The sequence below is a fragment of the Mesocricetus auratus genome, unplaced genomic scaffold (assembly GCF_017639785.1).
Source record: "Mesocricetus auratus isolate SY011 unplaced genomic scaffold, BCM_Maur_2.0 Super-Scaffold_100025, whole genome shotgun sequence".
Lineage (NCBI taxonomy): Eukaryota > Metazoa > Chordata > Mammalia > Rodentia > Cricetidae > Mesocricetus > Mesocricetus auratus.
Genome location: NW_024429206.1, coordinates 343,462 through 366,153, shown reverse-complemented (window position 1 = coordinate 366,153; position 22,692 = coordinate 343,462). Strand labels below are relative to the sequence as shown.

Sequence of the window (22,692 nt, the reverse complement as noted above, 5' to 3'; positions counted from 1 at the left end):
AAACAGTATTCTGCCTGCATGCCAGAAGAGGAAACCAGATCTCATTATAGATGGTTGTGAGCCATCATGTGGTTGCTGGGAATTGAACTCAGGACTTCTGTAAGAGCTGCCATTGCTCCTAACCTCTGAGCCACCACCTCTCCAGCCCTTGGTTTCTCTTTTCTAAAGAGAGAGAAGGTGTGGAGTTGGATGGATGGGGAGCATGGCAGGGGATGGGAAAGGAGAGGCCTTGATAGAATATATTGTATGAAAACAACTTTCAAAATCAAACACAATTTAAAATATTTTATTCATTCATACATTGTGACAGTGTCTTGCTGTGTAGCACTGCCTAGCACGGAACTCACTATGTAGACCAGGATGTCCTTAAACGAATAGTCTGTTTCTACTTTCCAAGTACTGGGATTAAAAGTATGAGACCACCACACCTGGCCTGACTAGTCTTATTTTTAATTATGTGTGGGTCTGTGCACATGAGGGCAAGGGCCTGTAGAGACCAGTAGAGGGGGGTCACACATCCCTGACGCTGGGGTAACAGATGATTGTGCTAGGAACTGAACTCCGGTCCTCTGAATGCATTCTGTTAACTGTTGATCCATCTTTCTCCAGCACCCAACTATTTTCATGCTTTACTTTTATTTTATGTGCATTGGTGTTTTGCCTGCATGTATGTCTCTGTGAGGTTGTCAGATCCCCCTAGGACTGGAGTTACAGACAGCCGTGAGCCGCCATGTGGGTGCTGGGAATTGAGCCTGGGTCCTCTGGAAGAGCAGCTAGTGTTCTTAACCACTGAACCATCTCTCCAGCCACTAACCCCTAATTTTTGTTTACATCTTATTTATTTATGTATTTATTTATTTTTGTTTTGTTTCTCAAGACAGGGTTTCTCTCTGCATCCCTGGCTGTCCTGAAATTGGCTTTGTACACCAGGCTGGCCTCGAACTCAGAGATTCACCTGCCTGTGCCTCCCAAGTGCTGGGATTAAAGGTGTGTGCCACCACTACCTAATTCCCCTTAAGTTTCTTGTGTGTGTAGATTTGTTGTTACTATTCTTCTTCTTTTTTAAATATTTATCCTTTTTTTTTTAAGGCAGGCTATACAGTTCTGGCTGTCCTAGAATTCACTCATAGACCAGGCTGGACTCAAACTCATAGAGATCCACCTGCCTTTGCCTCTGGAGTGCTGGGATAAAAGGCGTGATAGACAGAGGAAAAAAGTTTCAATGCTATATAGCAATCCACATACACCCCCTTCTCCACTAAAGAAACCACGCAAGGCTCATGTCCACTTCACCATGCACTTTTATCATCACCATCAGCAGCAACATCACCATCATCTCATTCTGTATTTCCAGCCCCTCATCTTGGACTTTCCCCCTGCCCTCTCCCCATCCCCACCCCTCTGCTCCAGCACATGGCAGGCAAGCTCAACTCTCAAGACCTCAAGCACCAACCCCCAGGCCACAGCAACGGGCTGCTGTCCAATCTATGCCCGCGCACTGGCAGTGACATGTCGTTCCCTCTCGAACATCCCACGAGCCGCAGGCAAAGCCACAGGAGCAGCTGGTGACTGCTAAGCCTGCAAGGAGAGAAGCCCCTGAGAAGCTGGGAGACTGCAGCAGTGGGAGGTGGAGACGGGCTGAGGAGGCTGGAGGCTGTTGCCCGGGAGAGTAGGATGACTAATGGCGTCCTGGAGCCAGGCTGGGAAGCTGGGACAGAGCTTCCAAGGCGGTAGATACTGAGGATGGAGACAAGGAAGGCAGAGGAGTCTCGGGGAACTTCCAGAAAGTCTGAACAACAGAGTTTGCACTCACCTTGTGGACAGGAGGCCAACTCCCCTCTGGAAGAGACTGTCCGGCATTGCAAGCCAATGTTCGCTACTGCTTCTGACACTGCAGAAAGGAAGACAGAAGCCGTGATAATTGGGTTTGCCACTGACAAAGGGTCAAATGCTTCCCAGCAGACTGTGGAGATGTCTCAGTGATAAAGATTCACAGCTAGCAGTGGTGGCACCCACCTTTAATCCCAGCACTCCAGAGGCAGAGGTAGGAGGATCTCTGTAAATTCCAGGCCAGCCTGGTCTACAGCTAGGGCTGTTATACAGGGAGGCCCTACCTCAAAAATAAAAAAAAAATTAAAAAAAAGAGAGAGAGAGAGTTTGCCTCACAAGTGAGGACCAGAGCTCAGATCCCCTGAACCCACCTAAAAGTCAGGCAGGCTTGTGTGGGGCCACCTATAACCCCAGCATCCAGGAGACAGACAGACAGACAGACAGACAGACAGACAGACAGACAGACAGACAGACTATCCCAAGCACACAAGCCCTGGGTTCAACTAAGAGACCGTGCCTCAACAAACAAAGTAGAGAGTGATCAGGGACAATAGCACCACATCAACTTCAGGCTTCCACACGTCAGTGCACACACATGCACCACATACACACACATGCATGTTCAGCACACATGTATATAGTAAAACATTGTGTCCCCAGAGAGCCCAGCATGGTGGCTCACATCTGTACTCCAGACACACTGAGCGAGGCTCTTTGGGGTAATAGAAGGTTTGGGGTGATGGAAGAAGCTAGGTTGTGGGTTGGAGCTGTTGTGGTTCATGGTAGGGCAGGGTGAGGTTGGGTTAGAACTTGTAGACAGGGGAGTTTGAGGCTGAGGTTAGCCTTGCATCTGGGTGAGTCTGTGGCCTCGTCAGGGAATCAGGAAAGCCTGTGAGGCCCTCAGCAAGGTTGGGTGAGGGCCTCACATAGGGAGCCGAAGCCTTGCTTGATCTTCTTGTCGATGGCTTCATCCATGGAACACAGTGATCTGCTGGAGCCCAGCAAGCCCGGGACAGGGGCGAGGAGGAAGAGAAGAAGTGAGAGGGTTTTCATCTGTAGGAGCTGCAAGAGACAGCCAAGAGCCCCACCTTAGTTCAGACCCTTCCCGTGCTGCAGAAGGACCACTGTGTCCTCCTGTCCCCATGGGACACCGGGACAGACATCAGAGCTCTGACTAGGGGAGGGCTGTCACTTACTGTGCAGTGGACTCAGCAGGACACAAATCAGTTCTGCACATGAGCCCTGGCCACAGCTCCTCTTGTAGATGTCTGCATGTGACCCATCCTGCCTTGGGTAATAAGTCCCCTGGTCCCTTGCCCTCCATTGCCACATCTGGCCCAAGAGAAGCAGACTCTAGAGGCCCCAGAGGAGGGACTTCCCTCCTGCAGGCAGATCTCTGTGAGTTAGAGGCCAGCCTGGTCTACAGAGCAAGTTCCAGGAGAGGCTCCAAAGCAATACAGAGAAACCCTGTCTCGAAAAAACAAACAAAAATTCAAAAACAAAACAGGCAGCAGCAACATGTTTGCATCTGTCAGGCAAGTTAACACATCCCTCCTGTCCTGTGGTTACTCATTCTCTACATGTGTCTACAGCAAGAAAACCCAACATCTTTCCACAGAAAACCCAATTACCAGACAGCATTATTTTTAAGAGAGAGAGAGAGAGAGAGAGAGAGAGTGTGTGTGTGTGTGTGTGTGTGTGTAGGTGTGTACACAGTGCATGTGTGGAAATCAGAAGACAATATTCAGGAGTTGGTTCTCTCCTACCACGTGGGTCCCAGGGATTAAACACTGGTCCTCAGGCTTGGATGCAAGTTCCTTTACCCATCTCATCAGCACCCAGCACGGTATTAGTAAGCAGGACAAGGCACACACTTGCAGTCACAACACTTGAGAGGTAGAGGCCTGCGGCTTGGGAATTTAATCTCATCCTTGGCTACATAGTGGGTTCCCGGCCTGCCTGAGCTGCGTGAGTCCCTGTCTCAAAGGCCTGATATTGGAGTTAGATCCATTGAGACCATAGCTGGTTTTCTATGAGGACTGCTACCACCATCACTACAATGCAATGATCAGTTAAAACCTTAACTGGGGTCAGAGAGGTGACTCAGTGATTAAAAGTGCTTACTGCTTCGGTGAAATTCAGTTCCAGCATCCACATCAGGTGTCTCACAAACACCTGTAAACTCCAGTGCCAGGAGATCTAACGCCCCCTTCTGCACTCATGTGCACATACATGCACACAGAAACATAAATGGAAAAGAAAAATCCTTAACTAGACCCTAAAGGTTGAGCCCAGTGACATCACTGTGTCAAGGTAAAGATCCAAGGCAAGGACAGCATCACCCCAGCCCCAACCAGCACAGGTTGATCTTTGCCAGCAAGAAGTTGGCAGTGACAGGTGGTTGTGAGCCACTGTATAGGTGCTGGGAACCAAACACGGGTCCTCTGCAAGAGCAGCCAGTGCCCATGTTGGTTTTGGGTTGTTTGTTTATTTACACAGCCCTCACATATGCAAACCTGCCCTTGAACTCCCTGTTTAGCCAAGGGTAATTCTCTTTAGTTTTTGTTATGTATATTTATATTTTATTTATGTGTGTTGGGGGTTGTGGCCTTCAGAGGCCAGTAGGAGGTGTCAGACCCCTAGAGCTGCAGTCACAGGTGACTTGTGAGTCACCTGGCATGGGTGCTGAGACCCAAACACGGGTCTTCTAGAACAGCAAGCATTCTTAACCCCTGAGCCATCTCTCCAGCCCCAAACTTGAACTTGTGATCTTGCTGCTTCCACCTCTCCAATGCTAGGATTCCAGGCTCCTCCCCCAAGCTCCATTTATGCTGCGCTGCGTTAAGCCTGACACCTTGTCTTCTCCAAGCTACAGCTCCACTTCATCTTCACCTTGATTTAATAAAGTATGCCAGTGCTAAAAGGAACTTCAAAATATACAACTTTGCGGAAAACTTTCTTAAATTAATCTCGTGCGCTGTATGTGCAGGACTGTGTGTAGTGTATGTGCACCTTGGTGTGCACAGGTACATAGATGCAGAAGCCAGAGAAGGACATCAGGTGCCCGGATCCATCACCCTCAGCCTGACTCCCTCAGCAGATAGCCAGCAAGCCCTGCACACCTCCTGTTTCTGCCCCGCTTACTGCTGGGGCTAGGGGCAAACACACAGCCGGGTGCTGGAGATCCACCCTCAGGTCCCCCATCCCTGAGCAGCAAGAGCTCTTACCCACTGGGCCATCTTCCCAGTTACCTTCCTTGCATTTCTACTGCCAGGAGTGACCAGGGCGGGGGAGGGGCATGGCCTTATGGAGCAACTCAAAACTTCCTCCAAAAGAAGAAGTGTTGGGGAAGGGAAAGAGTGGGGCCAGGACCATCTGGTCACCATTTCCTGGAACAAAGTTGAGCCATCCTCCTCCCAACTCCCTCCTCCCATCTCTTCAGTCTCCACCATTAGACCCCATGACTATGCAACGCTCCCTGTCAGTTCTTGCAACAGTCCTGTGCAATTTTACAGATGACACAACTGATGCTTGTGAGGTGGACGCACATTCTAAAGGCTGCTGGGCCAGCCGGGAGGGTGGCTCAGTCAGTAAAGTGCTTGTTCTGCAAGCATAAGGGTTTGAATTGGAATTCCCAGACCCCACATTAAAAACAAACAAACGAAAACCTGTGTGCCTATAATCCCGGTGATGGGGAGGCAGAAACAGGAAGGTTCCTGGGACTGGCCAGCCAGGGACTAGCTGGAATCAGCAAGCTACCAGTTCAATAAAAAAGACCATTCTGGGGCTGGAGACATGGCTAGGAGGTTAAGAGTACTGGCTGCATCCGTAATGAGATCTGGTGCCCTCTCCTGGCTTGCAGACATACATAGAGGCAGGATGTTGTATTCATAATAAATAAATAAAATCTTTTTTTTTTTTTTTTGGTTTTTCGAGACAGGGTTTCTCTGTATTGTTTTGGAGGCTATCGGTCCAGCCCAGCCTCGAACTCACAGAGATCCACCTGCCTCTGCCTCCCGAGTGCTGGGATTAAAGGTGTGTGCCACCACTGCCCAGCATAAATAAATAAAATCTTAAAAAAAAAAAAGTACTGGCTGCTCTTCCAGAGGTCATGAGTTCAATTCCCAGTAACCACATGGTGAATCACAACCATCTAAGATCTGGTGCCCTCTTCTGGTATGCAGGCAAACATGCAGGTAGAGCACTATATCTAATAAATAATTAAAGAAAAAAAAAAAAAAACAATCACCCTGCCTCAAAAAATAAAGGAGGTGGAGATCTAGTGCTATGGCTTTCAGGAGAAAAGCCCCTGCCAAGGATCCCTCAGTGAAGGGCTGGGGCATGGCTCAGGGGTATGCCAAGGCCTTGGGTTCTATCCCAAGCACCACACACAAGCACAAAACCGAACTGTGGATTGGCGATCACCAGGTGTTGCTAACACTAAGCCCAGGGGACATCATCCGTGGCCCAAAGAGAACACTCTTTCTCTTAGTAAGCCATTCCCTCACCCCAGACACATTTTCACAATGTTCTTGGCAGCAAGGAGCGGTTGGTCAACTTGTGTTGCCAGATTTGAGCAACTTCACACAACACAAAAATGTTCCGGGTAGAGAATTTGATGGCTTTTTCTCTTATTTATTTTTTAATCTATGCAGTCGTGAGGACTGAATCTAGGCCTTAGCCATACTAGGTCAATGCTATACTGCTGAGGCTCATACCCACCTCACTACTGGATTCTGGGCAGGGGCTGTACCTCTGAGCCACGTCCCCAGCTTTCTGGGAAACGTTAGGCAAGCACTCTCCTGCTAAGTCATGCCTATAGCCCGACATAACATCTTACCTGGGGAGTTACTGAGGGCTGGGGCAACCCCTGAGATCACAGCAGAGGCTCTTGGTGGGAGCAACAGGAAGGACCCAGCAAGCACAGCATTTTTCTGGCTGCTGACCACTCAACCAAATTAAAGCGGTGCTGTGGTTCTAAGTCTCTGCTTAGGGAAGGCAGGAGCGGGGACCCACAGACGCTGGGGCACCCATTATGGATGGTGCAAAGGAAGCCACCAATCAAAGCCAGGATGTGGGACATTACACAGGGCAGGAAAAAAAAAAAACATGTAGCAAGTAGTGGCAATCTGGTGGCACTTAAGCTAAGGGGAGACAGCAGATAGAGCTGCAGATGCAGGCTCTGGGGCAGGGACAAAGTGTCACAGGTGTCACTTGTTAGAAGGTCACCCCCCCCAGGGGTATACCCACACAACACAGAAAGCAAGAGTGGACATTTTGTGCTCATAAGGAGATTCTTCATAATATGAGAGGTGTCTCAAGACATCAGAAGATGACATTGGCCATGGGAACCAGTAAACACTTGCCCAATCATATTTGTGTTTGCTACAGATGCTGTGCTGGCTAGTTTTATGTCAACTTGATACAAGCTAGAATCATCAGAGGGAGGCCCAACTGAGAAAATGCCTCTGTTAGGCTGTAGGCAAGCCTGTAAGACACTTTCTTAATCAGTAATTGATGTGGGAAGGCCCAGCCCATTGTAGGTCCTAAATTCTATAAGAAAGCAGCCTGATAGGCCAGGCGGTGGCAGTGCACGGCCAGTAATCCCAGCACTTGGGAGGCAAAGGTGGGCGGATCTCTGTGAGTTTGAGGCCAGCTTGGTCTACAGAGAGAGTTCCAGGACAGCCAGAACTGTTACACAGAGAAACCTTTTCTCGGAAAAGCGGGAAGGGAAAGAAAAGAAAGCAGGCTGAGCAAGCCATGAGGAAAAAGCCACTACGTAGCACCCTTCACGGCCTCATCATCAGCTCCTGCCTCCAGGTTCCTGCCTTGCATGAGTTCCTGCCCTCACTGCTTTTGACGATGAGCTATTATATGGAACTGTGAGTGAAATAACCCCGCCCCACCCCGCCCCGCCCCGATTGCTTCTGGTCATGTTTCATCACAGCAGTAGTAACGCTAGCTACGACAGACACATCACGTGGGCATCATTAGAAGTAAAGGTGACCAGGGGTAGTGAAGCATGCCTTTAATCCCAGCCCTGGCCCCAACCCTGGTTCACATGGTTCCATAGCCAGGACTACTCAGCGTGATGAGATTCCTACTTTTTTAAAGGAGAGGTGAGAGCAGTTTAAGCAACAGAACTTGGTTGCTGTTGAGCACTGCTGAATAATCCTTAGCTCACTTCCCAGGTTTCTCTTACAATTAAGGTCACCCAAGCCCTGGCTACAATCTGGAATGAGCAAGGAAACTGGAATATTGAGCCGCAGTGTCCCCTGGCGCTCACCTTGCTTAACTACGCAAATAGATCGTGGGAAAGAAACCGCAGTTTTCCACCAGGGATCGTAGGTTTACGCTTTAAAACTGTATTTATTTGCTTTTAGAAAGGGAAGGGAGAAGGGGGAGAGAAGAGAGAGATGGAGAGAGAGAGAGAGAGAGAGAGAGAGAGAGAGAGAGAGAGAGAGAGAGAGAGAGAGAGAGAGAGAGAGAGAGAGAGAGAGAGAGGCTGCCCTTCAGAGGTATGAAAGAGCCGTTTTAAACTTTAGAATTACCTCCGTGCCAGACAACCCCAGCACTTCAGAGCCTGAGGCAAGAGGACAGAGTTCCAGGCCAGCCTGAGCTACAGAGCAGGAAAAACACCATCCTCCTCCCTCCACGTAAAACCTGTCCCTTCAGCACTGAATCCAGGACAGCCTGTCTTGGGGGGGGGGGGTGTCTGCGACGGCCCACTTCCTCACACACACATTCATCCCACGAATTTCATGATCTTTCTGTGCTGAGTTGGGGCGCTCAGAACAAGCCGATTGGAATCCCAAGGGTTCGTGTTCTGAACTGCTTTGGAACATGTCTTTAGATTCCCTCGACCCAAAACCAAGAGGGTCCTGCGTGCTGTCTGCAATTCTTAGCATGCATGGTTCACATGCCCAGAAGAGACCCGAGAAGTAAACAGCGCCACCAGGAGGCGCTTCGTTCGGCTCCAGCCCAGGCCACTATCACACTCGCATCCTGTTTCTTGATCTCCCTGCTCCGGACCAACCATGGTATCCAATTGCTCATCAGTAACCAAATTCTTCGGCAAGTCTGCAAAGCCGCATGTAGTTCTTACCTTATCCTATGGATGGAACCCAGGGCAAGCTCCACAGGCCCAGCGCTCAGCGGTCACCACTCTACCGCGCAGGCTCCTTTCATTTTCGGCTTTGCAGCCTTGAGACTCCCCATGCCTTCTACTCACATCATCCCCTCCGGGTGAAAAACTGGGGTCCCTCCCCCATCCCATGGTCCCTTTGCGGGCAACACCCGTCTGGCCTTAACCCCAGAGAGAAGGACACTTCTCTGAATTATTCAGGGAAACACATCTCCTTGTCATCCAAATACTAGGAGTTAAATTGTGTGTTCCTCAGAGTTCATGTCCCAAGCCCTAGTATCTCAGAGTGATTATATTTAGAAAGAAGGTCTTTTAAAAGATAATCTCAGAGTGATTATATTTAGAAAGGTCTTTTAAAAGATAATTTTTTAAGAATGAGGTCACAGGGTGGGCTCTAATCTAGTATGTGGTGTCAAAAGAGGAAATTGGGACACTGTGTGAGGACAGGGCTGGGAATGTGGCTGAGCTGCAAGAGTGCCTGCCCAGCACGAGTGGAAGCTGTCATCCCCGGCCCTGCAGAGACTGCACGGGTGTGCTGGCTGTAACCTCAAAACTTGGGAGAGCGTGGCAGGAGAACCATTTCAAAGTCACCTTGGCTATTTAACATGGCCAGCCTGAGGCTACAGGATACCCTTCCCTGAAAGAAAACAAAAGATGGCCATCTACAAAGCCAACCAAGCTTCCAGAGCTGTGGAACAATAAATTCTTGTTAAGTCATGCAGAGTGAAGTGTTTTTATTTGTGTGTGTGCACATGTATGTGTGTGTGCACACTGGCATGCCCACACACATGCATGTATCCTGAGTTCCCACGGAGGCCAAGAGAGAGCACCCCCTGGAGTTGTGGGCAACTCAGTATGGGTGTTGGGAACCAAACTCTAGGCTTCTGTAAGCAGCAAAAAACCTCTGAGCCATCCAGGCTCTGGGGACATTTTTTAAGTTGGCCCTAATGAACAAGTATGTCTCCACTAAAAGCTCCGGTAAGTCCTGCAATTAGAGTCTACAGGCATATCTTGGGGTTGGGTGTGGGGGTGAGTTTGCTGTGTTTTGAATGCTGACTCTGATTCCTGGAATTGTGGCAGCAAGTTCCACTTGCAAGAGCTTCTGGAAGGTTTCAGGGGAAGAGTCAGGATTCAGGCCTACGATACCTGCTTCTATTTCTGGGGATGGAGAGATGCCTGTGCTTAAGAGCACCCAGGTTTGATTCTTAGCACCCACATGGCAGCTCACAATTGTCTATAACTCTGGTCTCAACGCTCTACTTTGACCTCTGCGGGCACTGTATGCATATACACAAACATACATGCAAGCCAAACACCCATAGACAGAAAATAAAAATAAAGTTTTTTTCTATAATTCTAACCCAACAGCTGAAGAATTCTGGTAACAATGCGGGTCTTCTGATCTGTACCTTCCTGCCTTCTCCTCTGCAGTTCCTCTGCTAAGATCAGGCCCTGGGTTTCAGATGGGGTTCCTAGCAAGATAGCCAGGGCCTTATAAACCTCCAGCCAATACTGAACCCACAGCCCAGGTTCTCAAACTTCATGATGGCTGATGATGTGGCTGGGGGCCAGGGAAACGTTTAGGCAGGACAGTGGGGTATGGGAGGCCTGCGGCACAGGTCTGGCTCAGTACAGCTCCCCCTGGGGAGCAAATGAGGTGAACCCTGAGGGAGAGACAGAGGGAGTTTATTTCTCAGGAACAGGAGAGCACAGAGGCAGGGGCTGAGTCAAGGCAGGGCCATGTCCTCCAGCTTCTGATCCAGGGTCTTGAGGTCATCGAGGAAGCGGGTTGGAGTGAGGATGTGTGAAGAGCCTGGGCAGGAGGGGAAGGTAGGGAGGTAGAGGTCCTGCCTGGGAGTCTGTCACTCCTGGCTAGTGTCCTGGCTACTGAGAACAATTTCCTGTCCCTCTGCAAACCAAGGCCCTGTCTTCTCAATGACTCGGGTGTCCTAAAGCTTAGGAACATGGGTGCCCAGCCCCAAGTGATTACTCCCCTGGGGACTCAAGTCCCAGCCCCTCAGAGACCCCAGATGCCTGTCTCAAGCCCCAAAACTTCAGGCCTTGAGGGACTCGAGTTCAGCCCAGTCCCTCACAAACCATACAGGTCAGCCTCAGACCCCCAAAAGGTCTCAGAGGCCAGCCCTAGATTCCAAAAGACTCCAGAGTCCAGCCCCAGGATCCAAGGAAGCCCAAATCCATCCCCAAGTCTTAAGGGTCCCCACATCTTAGGCCTTTTGGGATATCAAATCTAACTGCAGACTCCAAGGGACCCCCACATCAGTCCTAGACCCCAAGAATCCCTATAGTCAAGCTCCCAGAGTCCCAGTTCTGGTTACTCACCTATAAGCACCTCCCATTTGCCTTCAGTGGCCCTGGTCACCTCATAGGCAGCCCTCATTTCTGACATGGCCACACCACCCACAATGTACACAATGAGCCTAGGCCCAGCCCGAGCCTCGATGCCAGCTTTGTTTTTATGCCAGTGGCCAAAACGAGCACTGCTGGGGTGATGGGCAGAGGTCAGTACAGGCTTGCAGCCCCCTAGCCCCCACCCCAGGGGTGATGGGCAGAGGTCAGTACAGGCTTGCAGCCCCCAGTCCCCACCCCAGGGGTGATGGGCAGAGGTCAGTACAGGCTTGCAGCCCCCAGTCCCTACCCCAGACCTCTCCAGGGCCCTCACCTGACAGCTGCCTGGGAACTAGACACAGGGGCAGGGTCAGACACGAAGGGCCACAGCTTTCGGTCCAGCCGGTCCTCCACCACATCCTGGGCGGCCAGATAGGAAAGGTTAAAGAACCCCAGTCAGTGGAACCCAGGAACTGAAATGGCCATGGGTTACAGCACCACCGCCTACAGCTCCTGGTCTCTTGGGGACCCAGGAGTCTGGGAAGCCAAGGTGCAAGGTTGCTGGGCCCCCAAGCAGGAGGTACCACCTTCTAAGGGCTGGGAAGAGCAAAGCCCCCAATACATTGCTATTTGCTGTTGAGGCTTTGGGGTGGCCAGGGGCTAGCATAAGATAGGCTTCTTGGATAACAAGATATTTGAGAACACAGGGTATAGAGAAAGCTACAGTCTCTAGCAAGGAGTTCCTCTGCAGCCTCAATTTCTGGGGTGCAGTTTTGTGTGCCTCCCTCCCCACAGAGCAGATAGGGTGCCAGGGGTATGCTGATAATGAAAGGATTTTCCACTAAGCTCCAAGGCTTAGCATTGAGAGCCTGGGTGGCTGGGGTGGAGGGCTTAGTGGCTAATGGGATCAGTAGAGAGGAGCAGGGGCCCCCAACATGTGTACCTCCATCACATCTTTGATGATTGGGGACCAGCGGGACAGCTGGTAGGTGGGCTCCATGCGCTCCCTCCGCTCCAGCCGACTGAAGGTCCCTGAGCCCTATAGAGGGGGCCAGGTGGGGATGGAACGGGGTTGGGAAGGGAAGGAGCCCATCACAGATGGGAAGGGGCTATGAGTGCACGGAAAGATGGAGAAATAGAGCAGAAAGAGATAGAAAAAGAGAGACAGAGAGATAGAGACACAGAAAGACAGAGATGCAGAGCAAAGAGAGACAGAGACAGGGAAGTCAAGAGATACAGACAGGCAGAGGCAGAAACAGGTGGACAGAGACAAAGACACAGAAAAAAAGATGGGAAGATAGAGACAGAGATGGTAGATAGAGACAGGAAGACACAAGATGCAAGAGACAGATAAAAAAGACAAACAAACAGAGACAGACAAAGAAAGAGGCACATAGACATGGAGATACAGAGATGGACACAGAGGCAGAGAGACAGAGGTAGGGATGGAAAGAGAAACTAAAGAAACAGAAATGGGAGGGGGGAACAGAACAAAGAAAAAGAAGGAAGATGGAGTCAGGTAAAGGATACAGAAACAGCAGGAGGCAAGAGACAACATGGCAGGTCACATCTATAATCCCAGGTACTCAGGAGGCTAATGCAAGGGAATGGCCATGAATTTGAGGCCAGTCTGAGTTATAGAGAGAGTTTAAGATCAGCCTTAGCAGCCGGGTGATGGTATCTCTTGCCTGTGATCCCAGCACTAGAGAAGCAGAGGCAGGTGAATGTCTATGAGTTTGAGGCCAGCCTGGTCTACAAAGTGAATTCCAGGATAGCCAGGGCTACACAGAAGAAGAAGAAAAGAACAGCCTTAGCTGCAGAGAGTTCAAGGCCAGCCTGAGCTAGAGTGAAATCTGCCTCCAAATAAGAAGAATAAATGAGAGAGACAGACAGACAAGGAACAGGGGGAAGGACAGGGGACAAGGTCACAGGCCTGTGGTACAGCAGAATCAAGGAAAGCTGGACACGTAGGTCAGGGAGAGCCACTAGAGGAGAGCGTAAGAAACCACCGTGTGTGTTGGGTGAGGTGAGAGGCCCGTTTCCCAGTTAATGGTGACTTACTCTCCCATCTGCCCGAAAGGTGAGGCTGCACACCCATTCTGTACCAGCACCTAGAGGACCCATTTCAGCTCTGCTACTCATCAAGCTAAGGAACTGGGGAAGGCCTTGGTACTCTTGGTCCCCAAAAAGCCATGCCATGCTTGCAGGTCTGGACTGGGCATGTATCACCCCTAATCCGGCAAGGGCCCAGCTCCATGGCTCATCAGCTCCCCACATACCGCAGAGTTGGTGACGGTGCCCCCCAGCTGCTCCAGATTCCGGATGAGGCTGCTGTAGGCCTGCACATTGGCGTGCTGCATCAGCTTGGCCAGGTTTTCCTCACTCACACCTGGGGAGGGTGACAGGGTCTCCGCATGAAGAGACAGACACTAAAGAAACGGCAGGCCATGCACAGGAAAGCCAGGGTCAGGTGGGCTGTGCACGCTGCCCACTGATGGAAAGAACGGCTGCGGTTTGTGCCCACATTGGTCAGTCATCTGAAAACACTCATTTGTACTTGGATCAGAGAAAGCCTCTGCCATCCCACGCCTGACCTGAGGAAGGTTTTGCCACCCCATGGATCTGAGGCATTGGGTCTTTGACACGGCTGTGCCCCTGTCAAAATACACATCCACTCATGACTTCCTCAGCTTCCCCACACCCTGTCTCAAGGGGGTAAGGCAGAGAATGACACTGGTATTCAGCAGGACACCCAGTGCCATACTCTGGTCTTCCCACCTACAGGCAAAAAGGCCTGAGTTCAAATCCCCAGCCAGCAGTCATATGCACCTATAACCAGTGCTTCGGCGATGGGGACAGGCTGATCACAGACTTATGGGACTCCAGCCTAAGACAATATTCAGGGAGAAACCCTGTCTCTTAGGAGTAAGAGAGGGACTGAGAGAGCAAGGTTCAATGTCCTGCTCTGGTCTCCAACTTGAGCACACAGTATGTACAGCTGCACACATGGCCCACACAGAATCAGATGAGATGGGAGTCTTTTCTTGGCCAACCTTTCTTCTTTTTGCATTTGTACATATATGTGTGCATTATGGATATTTATCTCTCTATGTATGGGTGTGTAGAAGCTGAAGGCTGAAGACCATCGCTCTTCACCTTGTTTTTTTGAGTCTCAGTAGCTCAGAGCCTGCCAATTCAACTAGACTAGATAACCAGCAAGCTCCAGGGTCCTCCTGTCTCTGCCTCCCCAGACCCAGGATTACAAGTGGGCATCACACGGCTGGAGAAGTGGCTCAGTAGTTAATAACACTGGCTGTCCTTTCACAAGACTGCGGTTCAGTTCCCAGCACCCACGTGGTGGCTCACAACCACCTAAACTCCAGCTCCAGAGGATCTGACACCCTCTTCTGGCCCCTACGGGTACACATGGTACATAAACATACATGTAGGCAAAGCACTCATTCATATAAAAGAAAATAAGCCCTTAAAAAATGATTAATTAGAGCAGGCTGGTTGGCCTGTGGGCATGCCTGTGAGGGATTTTCTTAATTTCACAGTTGAAGTGGGACAACCTGTCCACTATGAGTAGCACCATTCCCTGGGGAGGGGATCCTGACCTGTGTAGAGTAGAGAAGGAGACAGGCACAAGCATGGGCGCATCCATTCTCTCTGCTCAATTGTGGACATGACCAGCTGCTGCAAGCTCCTGCCACCCCAACCTCCCCTCAATGGTGACGTCAAATAAGCCCTTCTCTCTCTTAAGTTGCTTTGCCAGGGCATTTGATCATAGCAACAGGCAATAAAACTAAGAAAGCATGCTAAGGTGAGGGGGGTCTTGTAGGACCTGAGCCTCCCCAGGCCACGCCCTCACCCACCATTCCGAAGAAGGATGTAAAGCAGCAGAACCCGGATCTTGTCGTAGGGCGGCACTGAGGCATCCAGCAACACGGGGACAATCAGCTTCATGGCGTCCTTGATCTTCTCGCCCTCGGCATCCGAGCCCATGGCCAGGTCCTGCATGGCATGAGAGTTAACTGTCCAACCAGCTGCTGGGGGAAGCATTAGGAGGGTGGCAGAGCAGGGGCAAATCAGGGACTTTGGTAAGATGTTCCCACCCTTCTTAGCCTAGAAACCGGTCCCCTGAAGCCCATCTAACTAAGCACAGGCCATGCTCTCCCCATAATCTCCAACTCTCATTTGGGTCTTGTCTCTCAGTATAACTCTGCCTACCTTGCCAAAACCATCACCAGGGCCCACACCCCACCAAGATGCCTCCTCCTCCAACCCCGCCCCTCCACAAGCTGACTATAAAGCTTCTACCCTCTATCTGAGGCTCTGCCCTTCTCCTTGCCAGAGGGCCCCAACCCTTGTATGAGCTCCCTTGCTCCCCAAGTTTTGCCCCAGGGAGGGCCCTGGCCACCTCGCTCAGGCTTCCCTCCTCCCCCCCTAGGTTCTGCCTCCTGGGGGGTATCCCTGAGGCCCCACCTGTTCCACACTGCACAGCTTCTCCACCGAGCCTTTGAAACGTTTCATGCAGTCGTCTGCTAAATGCAGATGTGTAGAATACTGCAGGGTAAGTTAGGGTTAAGAGACACGATCACGTCAGACATCCGGACTGAGCGGGGAGGGGGGCGGGGGCTGGCTTTCCAAGCTCACCTTGTTTAGTTCCTTCTGATACTGGGGCATCTTTTTCAGGATGTGCGACAGGTCTTTGATGTTGGCCTGAAGTAGGGAGAGGAGAGGGTAGAGAAGTTAGGGGTGAGGCCAGGCCCGGTCCTACAGCAGGGGAGGTTCTACTCTGGGCTGAGGACATAGGCTGAGGCTCTGTCCCACCATGGACTGCTACCTTGTCTGTGGTCAGCCGCTTGCTCTCACAAAATGTCTTCAGGAGCTCCGTGACCTTCCTAGCCATGAGCAAGAGCAGAGGAAGAGAATGGGTGCTGAGATAGTTGAGGAGGGCCTCCTCCTGCCCCCTGATAGGGGACACCTAGTACCAGTCCCAGCCGTGGGGTACACTGTGGTGAAGTGCAGTTAAAGGCAGGTCAAGGGTCCCCCTGAAGTATGTAACTTATAGGGGAACGATCATGAGGAGTGGGGCCTGGGTGCCTGGGGCCCTCCCTCCAGCACCCACGCTATACGCTCACTTGGAAACATCTGCTATATGCATGTGTCGAAGCTCCACCCACAGGTCATCATCTTCATCCAGCAGAACAGCCTTCTCCCGGGACTCACTCAGTCCTGTGGTCTCATACCTGGAGGGACGGAACATGTTGGAGCATGGAAGGGCCTAGGCTGGCAGAGGAAGGGGTGGAAGGCATCTTACTGGATCTGTCTACCTGTAGGTGTCCTGTTCAATGTTCAGAAGATCATAGGCCATGGCTTGGAATGTGAGTTCATGTAACAGTGGAGATACAGGGTCTGCTGCCCGGTCCATTATGAGTAGCTGTGAGCGTGTTTTCTCTGGGCCCTGGGCAAGGAGAGGAAGGATGAAGACACTGACTGTGACCCTCTAAAGCCTCCCTGGCCTCTCCCCAGCATGCCCCTCACCTCGCCCAGACTGGGAGTGTCTGCCTTGAAGGCATTCAGCTTGGCCAGGACAGCATGGGCCAGCTGGGCTGTGTCTTCTGGACCCCTGGAGACGACACAGACACAGGGGCATCAGGATGTGGGGGCTGGGAGGATTGAGCACAGACTGGGGACATCAAGGGTAGGGGTGAGGATGGGAGTTGGGGGACTGGGTGAGGACCAAGCGAAAGACTGAACCCAGGGAGATGGCCAGCGGATTTCACCCCCCAGAGTCCATGTTTTGAAAGTGTGCTTGAATTTACAGCTCTGCAGAGTTGGAGAAAGGGGGTCCTTGGGCCTGGCCTGCTAGTCTCGTCAAATGGACCCAGGGAGGAACCTTGTCTCGAAAACATGGCTAAGTGGTTAAAGGCTCAAACTGCTCTTCCAAGGGACCTGAACTCAGCTCCCAGCACCCACATCCAGGCGCTTACAGCCACCTGTAACTCTAGCTCCAGGAGGTCAGACACCCTCTCCTGGACTATGTGAGAACCCTCACATTCACACACACATACAGATAATTTTTTTTTAACCTTTAAAAAAATAAAGGTGGAAGGCGACTGAGGAAGACACCTGAGGTTGACCTCTGACCTCCATACATACACACATGTGCACACACATGAACACATGCATACACACTGGGGGGAAATGGACACAGAATGAGAGTGAAGGTAAACAGGTAGCGTTGGGTTTGGGGTGGAGATGGGCCCCCACTTGCGGTAGCGAATGGATGGGTATTCCTGAAGGGTGGCACATAGTGTGGCTATCTGCTGGGCCAATGCATCAAGCTGCCGTGCTCTCTCCCCTGCCCGGAAAGGGCAGTAAAGGTTGTAGGTGCTGTGTGGGGCATCCAGAGAGAACACCTGGGGAGGACAGAGGTACCATGGTCACACCATAGGGGACACCAACCCAGCATCCAGCCACTGTCCCTGCATCTCGGCCTTCACCATCTTCTGGAACCTGTTTTGCCAGTCTTGAAGCGGGCTAGGGTAGCTCCAGCTGGTGTTGAAAGGGAACAGAGATAGCTCCTGGTTCCCTCCCACTTGGGGAAAGAGAAAGTTCTGCCCGGTGCTCTGTGTGGTCTGTTAGGAATGTCCAAAGGGCTAGTGCTTCAGGCAAGGACCTGTTAATTGTTCACTCCTTGGTGTTGTCAGTTCTGGGGGACGGAGCTTGGACTGTTTGGTCAAGGACAGCCCACCCCTTCCCCATCACAAGCTGGGGCTGTACCTGGGCCTCATAGGGAAGGAAGGCAAGGTGGATCTCTTTCAGTGTCTTCACCACCTTCGCCAGGCGAGAGCGGCCCAGTTCACTGAACAAGGGCTCAGGGCATGCTGGGGTTGGCAGAGAGGGACCATCAGACCAATGTTCCGTCACCATACTCCCCACCTCATCACAACACCCAGTCCCCCTGGTTCTCCTCACTCACTGTCAGTGAAGAAGACATGCGCTGCTTTGTATGTGAAGGTCGGTGTCCCCCGGAAGTCTGCAATCAGGGCCTGAACAGACTGGAGGGGTGCAGATCACTGTTGGAATCAGACCCTGCAGCCCAGACCTATCTTCTGCAGGGGATCCCCAACTGATGCTCATCCCTCACTATGTGCAATTGTTGGGGGGATGCTCACATAAACTCATAAATTGACACACACATGCATTCTGGCATGTACACCCAAACATACACACATATACATTGTCACATGTGAATGCACAAATGCCTGAAACCTGGTATGTGCACACATATACACACACAAATTCTGGCACTGCACACACATATATGCACAAATAAATGCACACTGACATGTACACACACATGCACTCTGACATGTAAATATGCATATATAGCATATATATGCTTGTATATGCACATGCACACATATACACATACATGGGCATATGCTTACACATACACATGCAATGAGACATGAGTGTATGCATGCATCATGTGTACACATACATACATTATGGCATGTGTATGCACAGTCAGATACATGCATTGACATGTGCACCATGCCAGCACACACAAACCCATGCATACACAGGCTAACTCCTACATAGGCACCTTCTCCGTGGGGCTCAGCAAATAAATGGCCTCCAAGCTGGGAATGGGTTCTCGCCGTTTGTTGATGTCTTCCACAACTAAAAACAACAGAGGAAGAGACACACACAGGTGGCATGGTGAAAGAAACAGGAGTCTCCGGTTTAGAGAACTTGACACATGCCATGGGTGTTTTAAAGGGTTATATTACTACTCCCTTGGATTCCTACACAGAAATACACACCTAAGGTTCCCCCAATGAAAGAGCTACAAAGTCAGGGTTCTGCACATCTGGAGTAACACAGACATACTCTTGGGAGTCTATAGACTCTTGAGAACCCAGAGTTGCTGGGTAGTGGTGGTTCACGCCTTTAATCCCGGCACTCAGGAAGTAGATGCAGGAGATACTCAGTGAGTTCTGGGACAGACAGGGCTACACAGAGAAACCTTTTCTCAAAAAACAAATAGAAATAAGTAAGTAAATAGAGAGTTCAGAGTCCAACCAAGCTTCTTACAGAGACACCTGTATGGGGTGCACAGTCACTGTTTTATTTGTTTGTTTGAGACAGGATCTCATGTAGCCCAGGCTGGCCTTGAACTCACCAGCTGACTAACTCAACTCTGATCCTCCTGCCTCCACCTCCTGAGTGCTGGGATTACACACACTTGATATGGTACTGAGGAATCAGCCTCAGGGTTTTGTTCACCCTAGGCAAGCACTCTGCCAATGGAACTACACTCTCAGCCCAGGGGGTTGAGTTGGTTACAATCAATGAGGCTGACCCTTCAGGGGGTGCAATCAGGAAGGCCTACAGAGGATGCACTTGGCCATGTGCACTGGGCTACAGGGAGAGCTACGTGCTGAACCAATCTGAAGGGATCCCACACTTAAAGCTACACCCAAAGGTCCCACATTCAAAAGGCCCCACACTGGGGTTCTATCTGGGGACCACCGGGGCAGGCATTCACTTACTGGTGATGCCCTCTGCCAGGATGTCTGACATTTTACAACAGGAGGACAAAATCCGCATGCTTGGGTGATCCATGATGAGCACCTGTCCCGATGGATGGACACACAGACATAGAAAGATGAGCCATGCAAAAAAAAAAAAGCCTGTAGGTGGCTATACAAGGATCAGAGGCGTGGGGCACCCATCTACCCAACCCGCTTCCTGTGGACCAAAGGCTTCTACGAGGAATTCTTAAGGGGGACTCTCACATTATGGGGTTCCTGCACAGACTGGGTAAAGACTACCTTGGATACCCAGACACTCTGCCTTGGCCCTACCTTCCACTCGCCATCCTTCTTAACGCTCCGGATAACGCCGCTTATAATTTCTACAGGGAAGGAAGAAGGGGAGAAAAGGGCTTGGGGCACTTGTTCTCTGGGCTAGACCCCAACCCGGATCCTGAGCAACAGCTTCTGGAATCACTTCCAATTTACAGGTAATCAAACTGAAGTCCTGTGAGGTCGGGTAACTTACCCAAGCACCTTCATGTCTGGATGGTACAATGCTCAGAACAGAGAGGTACATCTCTGAGAACCGAGTGAATGGAAGTGAGGGCCTCCTGGTGCCCCTTAGACTAGAATACTTGGTTCCCATCTCTGAGGGTTCTCATCAACCTTCAAGCCTGTTTCCCCCATCTCCCACCAACCCTTGCATAAGCAAGGTTCTTTTCTAACACCGGTGTACCGGACCTTTCTACAAAGCTTGTTCTGCCCAGAAGAAGGAGTACGGGGAAGGGGAAAGAAAGGTAGCCTTGCTCAGGGCCTGGCCAGTGCACCAGAGTGTCCAGTCCACTGTTATCAGGGCGGAAGAAGTAGCTGAGGCCGGAACTACTGGAGGGGGGGAGGGGAATCCTCAAACCCTCTTCTCCCCACCAAGAACCTGAGCCTGAAAGGCAGAGAAGCCAATCCTCAGTAGCAAGGAGCTGCTAGGCATGATACCAAAAGGAGAGCGCCCACTTCTCCACCTCCCTGGGGAGTGTGCACACCACCTGTGTGCTCACACACTACTTGAGGTCGCTGACCAAGGCACTGTAGGACCTCCGGAGTCCAGCCCCTGAACTTTCCGGGTTGAGACACTCAAAAGCCTGTAGCTGGAGCATAGATTCGAACCTGTGCCTCCCTCTCCTTGATCCTTTAAGACCTCCGCGTCCCAACTTTGTTCCGCCGGCTGCATTTGAGGGGCAGGCACCCCAGCTGGGCCCAAGTCCCCAGCCCGTCCCCTCCAGAGTCAGGTGCTCTCCCCACCGTCGGGGTCCTGGGATCCCAGAATCCGTGCACCGCCCCTCTCCCGAGGCCTCCAGCCTCCCCCCAAGGGTCAGCCGAGGGAACACCAGAGCCCCGCCCTGGGGTGACACTCACTTTCCCCCACCACCGCCTTCAGCCCCGAGGGCGCCATCTTCCCCCAAGGAGTACGGCCGCTTCCGGGTTGGTCCCAAGGTGGGGGCGTGGCCCCGCCCGTCATCCACGTGGGCCCCACCCCGCGGGCTCGGGCCCCACCCCCTGCGCACCTGGTCCCGCCCCATGGTCATCTGATTCTCTCCCTGCCTCCAGGAAGTTGGGTCCCAGCTGCAGCAGTTTGTTCCGCTTCGAGGGCAGGTGCACTGACGGGGGCTCAGACCGACAATCCCCAGTTTGTGTGCGCCCTGGAGGAGTCCTTCATGGGAGTGCTCCCTTGCTCACACACATTGAGATCAGTTTACTCAGCGCGACGGTAGAGCTATAAAAACACCCATCTCACCTGGGTACCAGGACCACCCTGTGCAGAAGTTCCTCCATCTGTGATTATAGTGTGCCCACTCAAAGGACTACCGCGCCTTCTATATCTGGAACTGTTAGAATAGCCTTCTGTAATCCAAAGACTAGTAGCACCAGATTGGGCAGTAAGTATTTGGTAGACTCCGGAAGCCTGGAGATTCCACCATGTACTATGTACTTTTTCAATGCAGTTTTCTCACAGTCTTATTCTGTGACAGAGCCGTGCTGAAACAGAAACATAAGACGCGACACGGGGACTGTGACCACAGATCTGTGCCTGTTCATAAAGAAATGCTTCCCAGTCTTTTATATCAGCATATATTAATTGCACATGATACTTTCATACGTGCATACAATGTAGCCCTCTCCACTTCATGTCTTCTCTTGTTTTGTTCCGTTTGTAATCCATTGTGTCCAGTTAGTGCTGCCTTCTAGAATTTTGACTGACACTGTTGACCTGATCTTGTGCAGGAAACCTTAAGCGCAGGGACTTCATGAATGTAATAGCCATGTCATGACCTGAAGACAGCATTTTATAGCACTTCCTCCTCCTTTCACATTCGTCCTGCCCCCTCGTTCACGTGTTTTCTGAGCTTTGAGGAGGTTCCTAGTTCTTAAGGGGGGGGGGGTGATGACTGAGGATCAAACCCAGGATCTCACATGTAGGCAAGCACTTTACCACTGAGCTACAACTCCAGCTGTTTGCTAGTCTCCTTATGCGAAGAACCACACACACAGGCTGGGAGGTGGTGGCACTCGCAAACGCCTTTAATCCCAGCGCTTGGGAGACAGAGGCAGGTGGATCCCTGTGAGGTCAACACCAGCCTGGTCTACAAGAGCTAGTTCCAACACAGTCAGAGATACACAGAGAAACCCTGTCTCAAAACAACAACAATAACAACAAAAAAGGACCACACAGGATGACAATTGCCTCTGTGTGCCAGCTTAACACATCAAAGTGGACCCGGCCACCAGGTTCTCCCAGCATCCTTCAGTCTCCACCTGTTACAGGGC

The 22,692-nt window shown here is 51.3% G+C and overlaps 2 protein-coding genes across 5 annotated transcripts; both read right to left on the bottom strand.

Annotated features, from left to right (window-relative positions):
- Nucleotides 1-1,283: 1,283 nt before the first annotated feature.
- Nucleotides 1,284-3,151, bottom strand: Retn (resistin). Its single transcript, XM_005085269.4, has 4 exons — nt 3,027-3,151; nt 2,757-2,892; nt 1,814-1,891; nt 1,284-1,578 (listed from the first exon to the last, which is right to left on the bottom strand). Exons 2-4 carry the CDS (start codon nt 2,881-2,883, stop codon nt 1,442-1,444), a joined length of 342 nt encoding a protein of 113 aa, XP_005085326.1. The 5' UTR covers nt 2,884-2,892; nt 3,027-3,151; the 3' UTR covers nt 1,284-1,441.
- Nucleotides 3,152-10,644: 7,493 nt separating this feature from the next.
- On the bottom strand, nt 10,645-21,402 carry Stxbp2 (syntaxin binding protein 2). 4 transcript variants are annotated; one of them, XM_005085265.4, is made up of 19 exons: nt 21,283-21,401; nt 20,203-20,252; nt 19,888-19,969; nt 18,939-19,015; nt 18,309-18,387; nt 18,110-18,213; nt 17,597-17,745; nt 16,868-16,952; nt 16,657-16,787; nt 16,465-16,572; nt 16,167-16,224; nt 15,977-16,042; nt 15,806-15,886; nt 15,196-15,334; nt 13,600-13,709; nt 12,264-12,359; nt 11,655-11,740; nt 11,315-11,475; nt 10,645-10,787 (listed from the first exon to the last, which is right to left on the bottom strand). In XM_005085265.4, exons 1-19 carry the CDS (start codon nt 21,383-21,385, stop codon nt 10,702-10,704), a joined length of 1,851 nt encoding a protein of 616 aa, XP_005085322.2. In that variant the 5' UTR covers nt 21,386-21,401; the 3' UTR covers nt 10,645-10,701. The 4 variants fall into 4 exon arrangements, with proteins under 4 accessions (XP_005085322.2, XP_005085323.2, XP_021091711.1 ...); XM_005085266.4 differs by having other exon boundaries at nt 11,315-11,472; nt 21,283-21,400; XM_021236052.2 differs by lacking the exon at nt 21,283-21,401 and adding an exon at nt 21,034-21,112.
- Between the last annotated feature and the right edge of the window lie 1,290 nt (nt 21,403-22,692).

Bases quoted from the DNA above. Each gene is read 5' to 3' on its own strand.
- Retn (XM_005085269.4), bottom strand. From the start codon at position 2,883: ATGAAAACCCTCTCACTTCTTCTCTTCCTCCTCGCCCCTGTCCCGGGC. The intron at 1,892-2,756 runs GTGAGGCCCTCA...TCCTTTCTGCAG, and splicing joins GCAAGGCTTCGGCTCCCTAT to TGTCAGAAGCAGTAGCGAAC. The intron at 1,579-1,813 runs GTGAGTGCAAAC...CTCTCCTTGCAG, and splicing joins GTTGGCCTCCTGTCCACAAG to GCTTAGCAGTCACCAGCTGC.
- Stxbp2 (XM_005085265.4), bottom strand. From the start codon at position 21,385: ATGACGGGCGGGGCCACGCCCCCACCTTGGGACCAACCCGGAAGCGGC. The intron at 16,788-16,867 runs GTGAGGGGCATG...CTCCTTGCCCAG, and splicing joins ACACTCCCAGTCTGGGCGAG to GGCCCAGAGAAAACACGCTC. The intron at 16,225-16,464 runs GTGAGCGTATAG...GCTCATGGCTAG, and splicing joins CATATAGCAGATGTTTCCAA to GAAGGTCACGGAGCTCCTGA.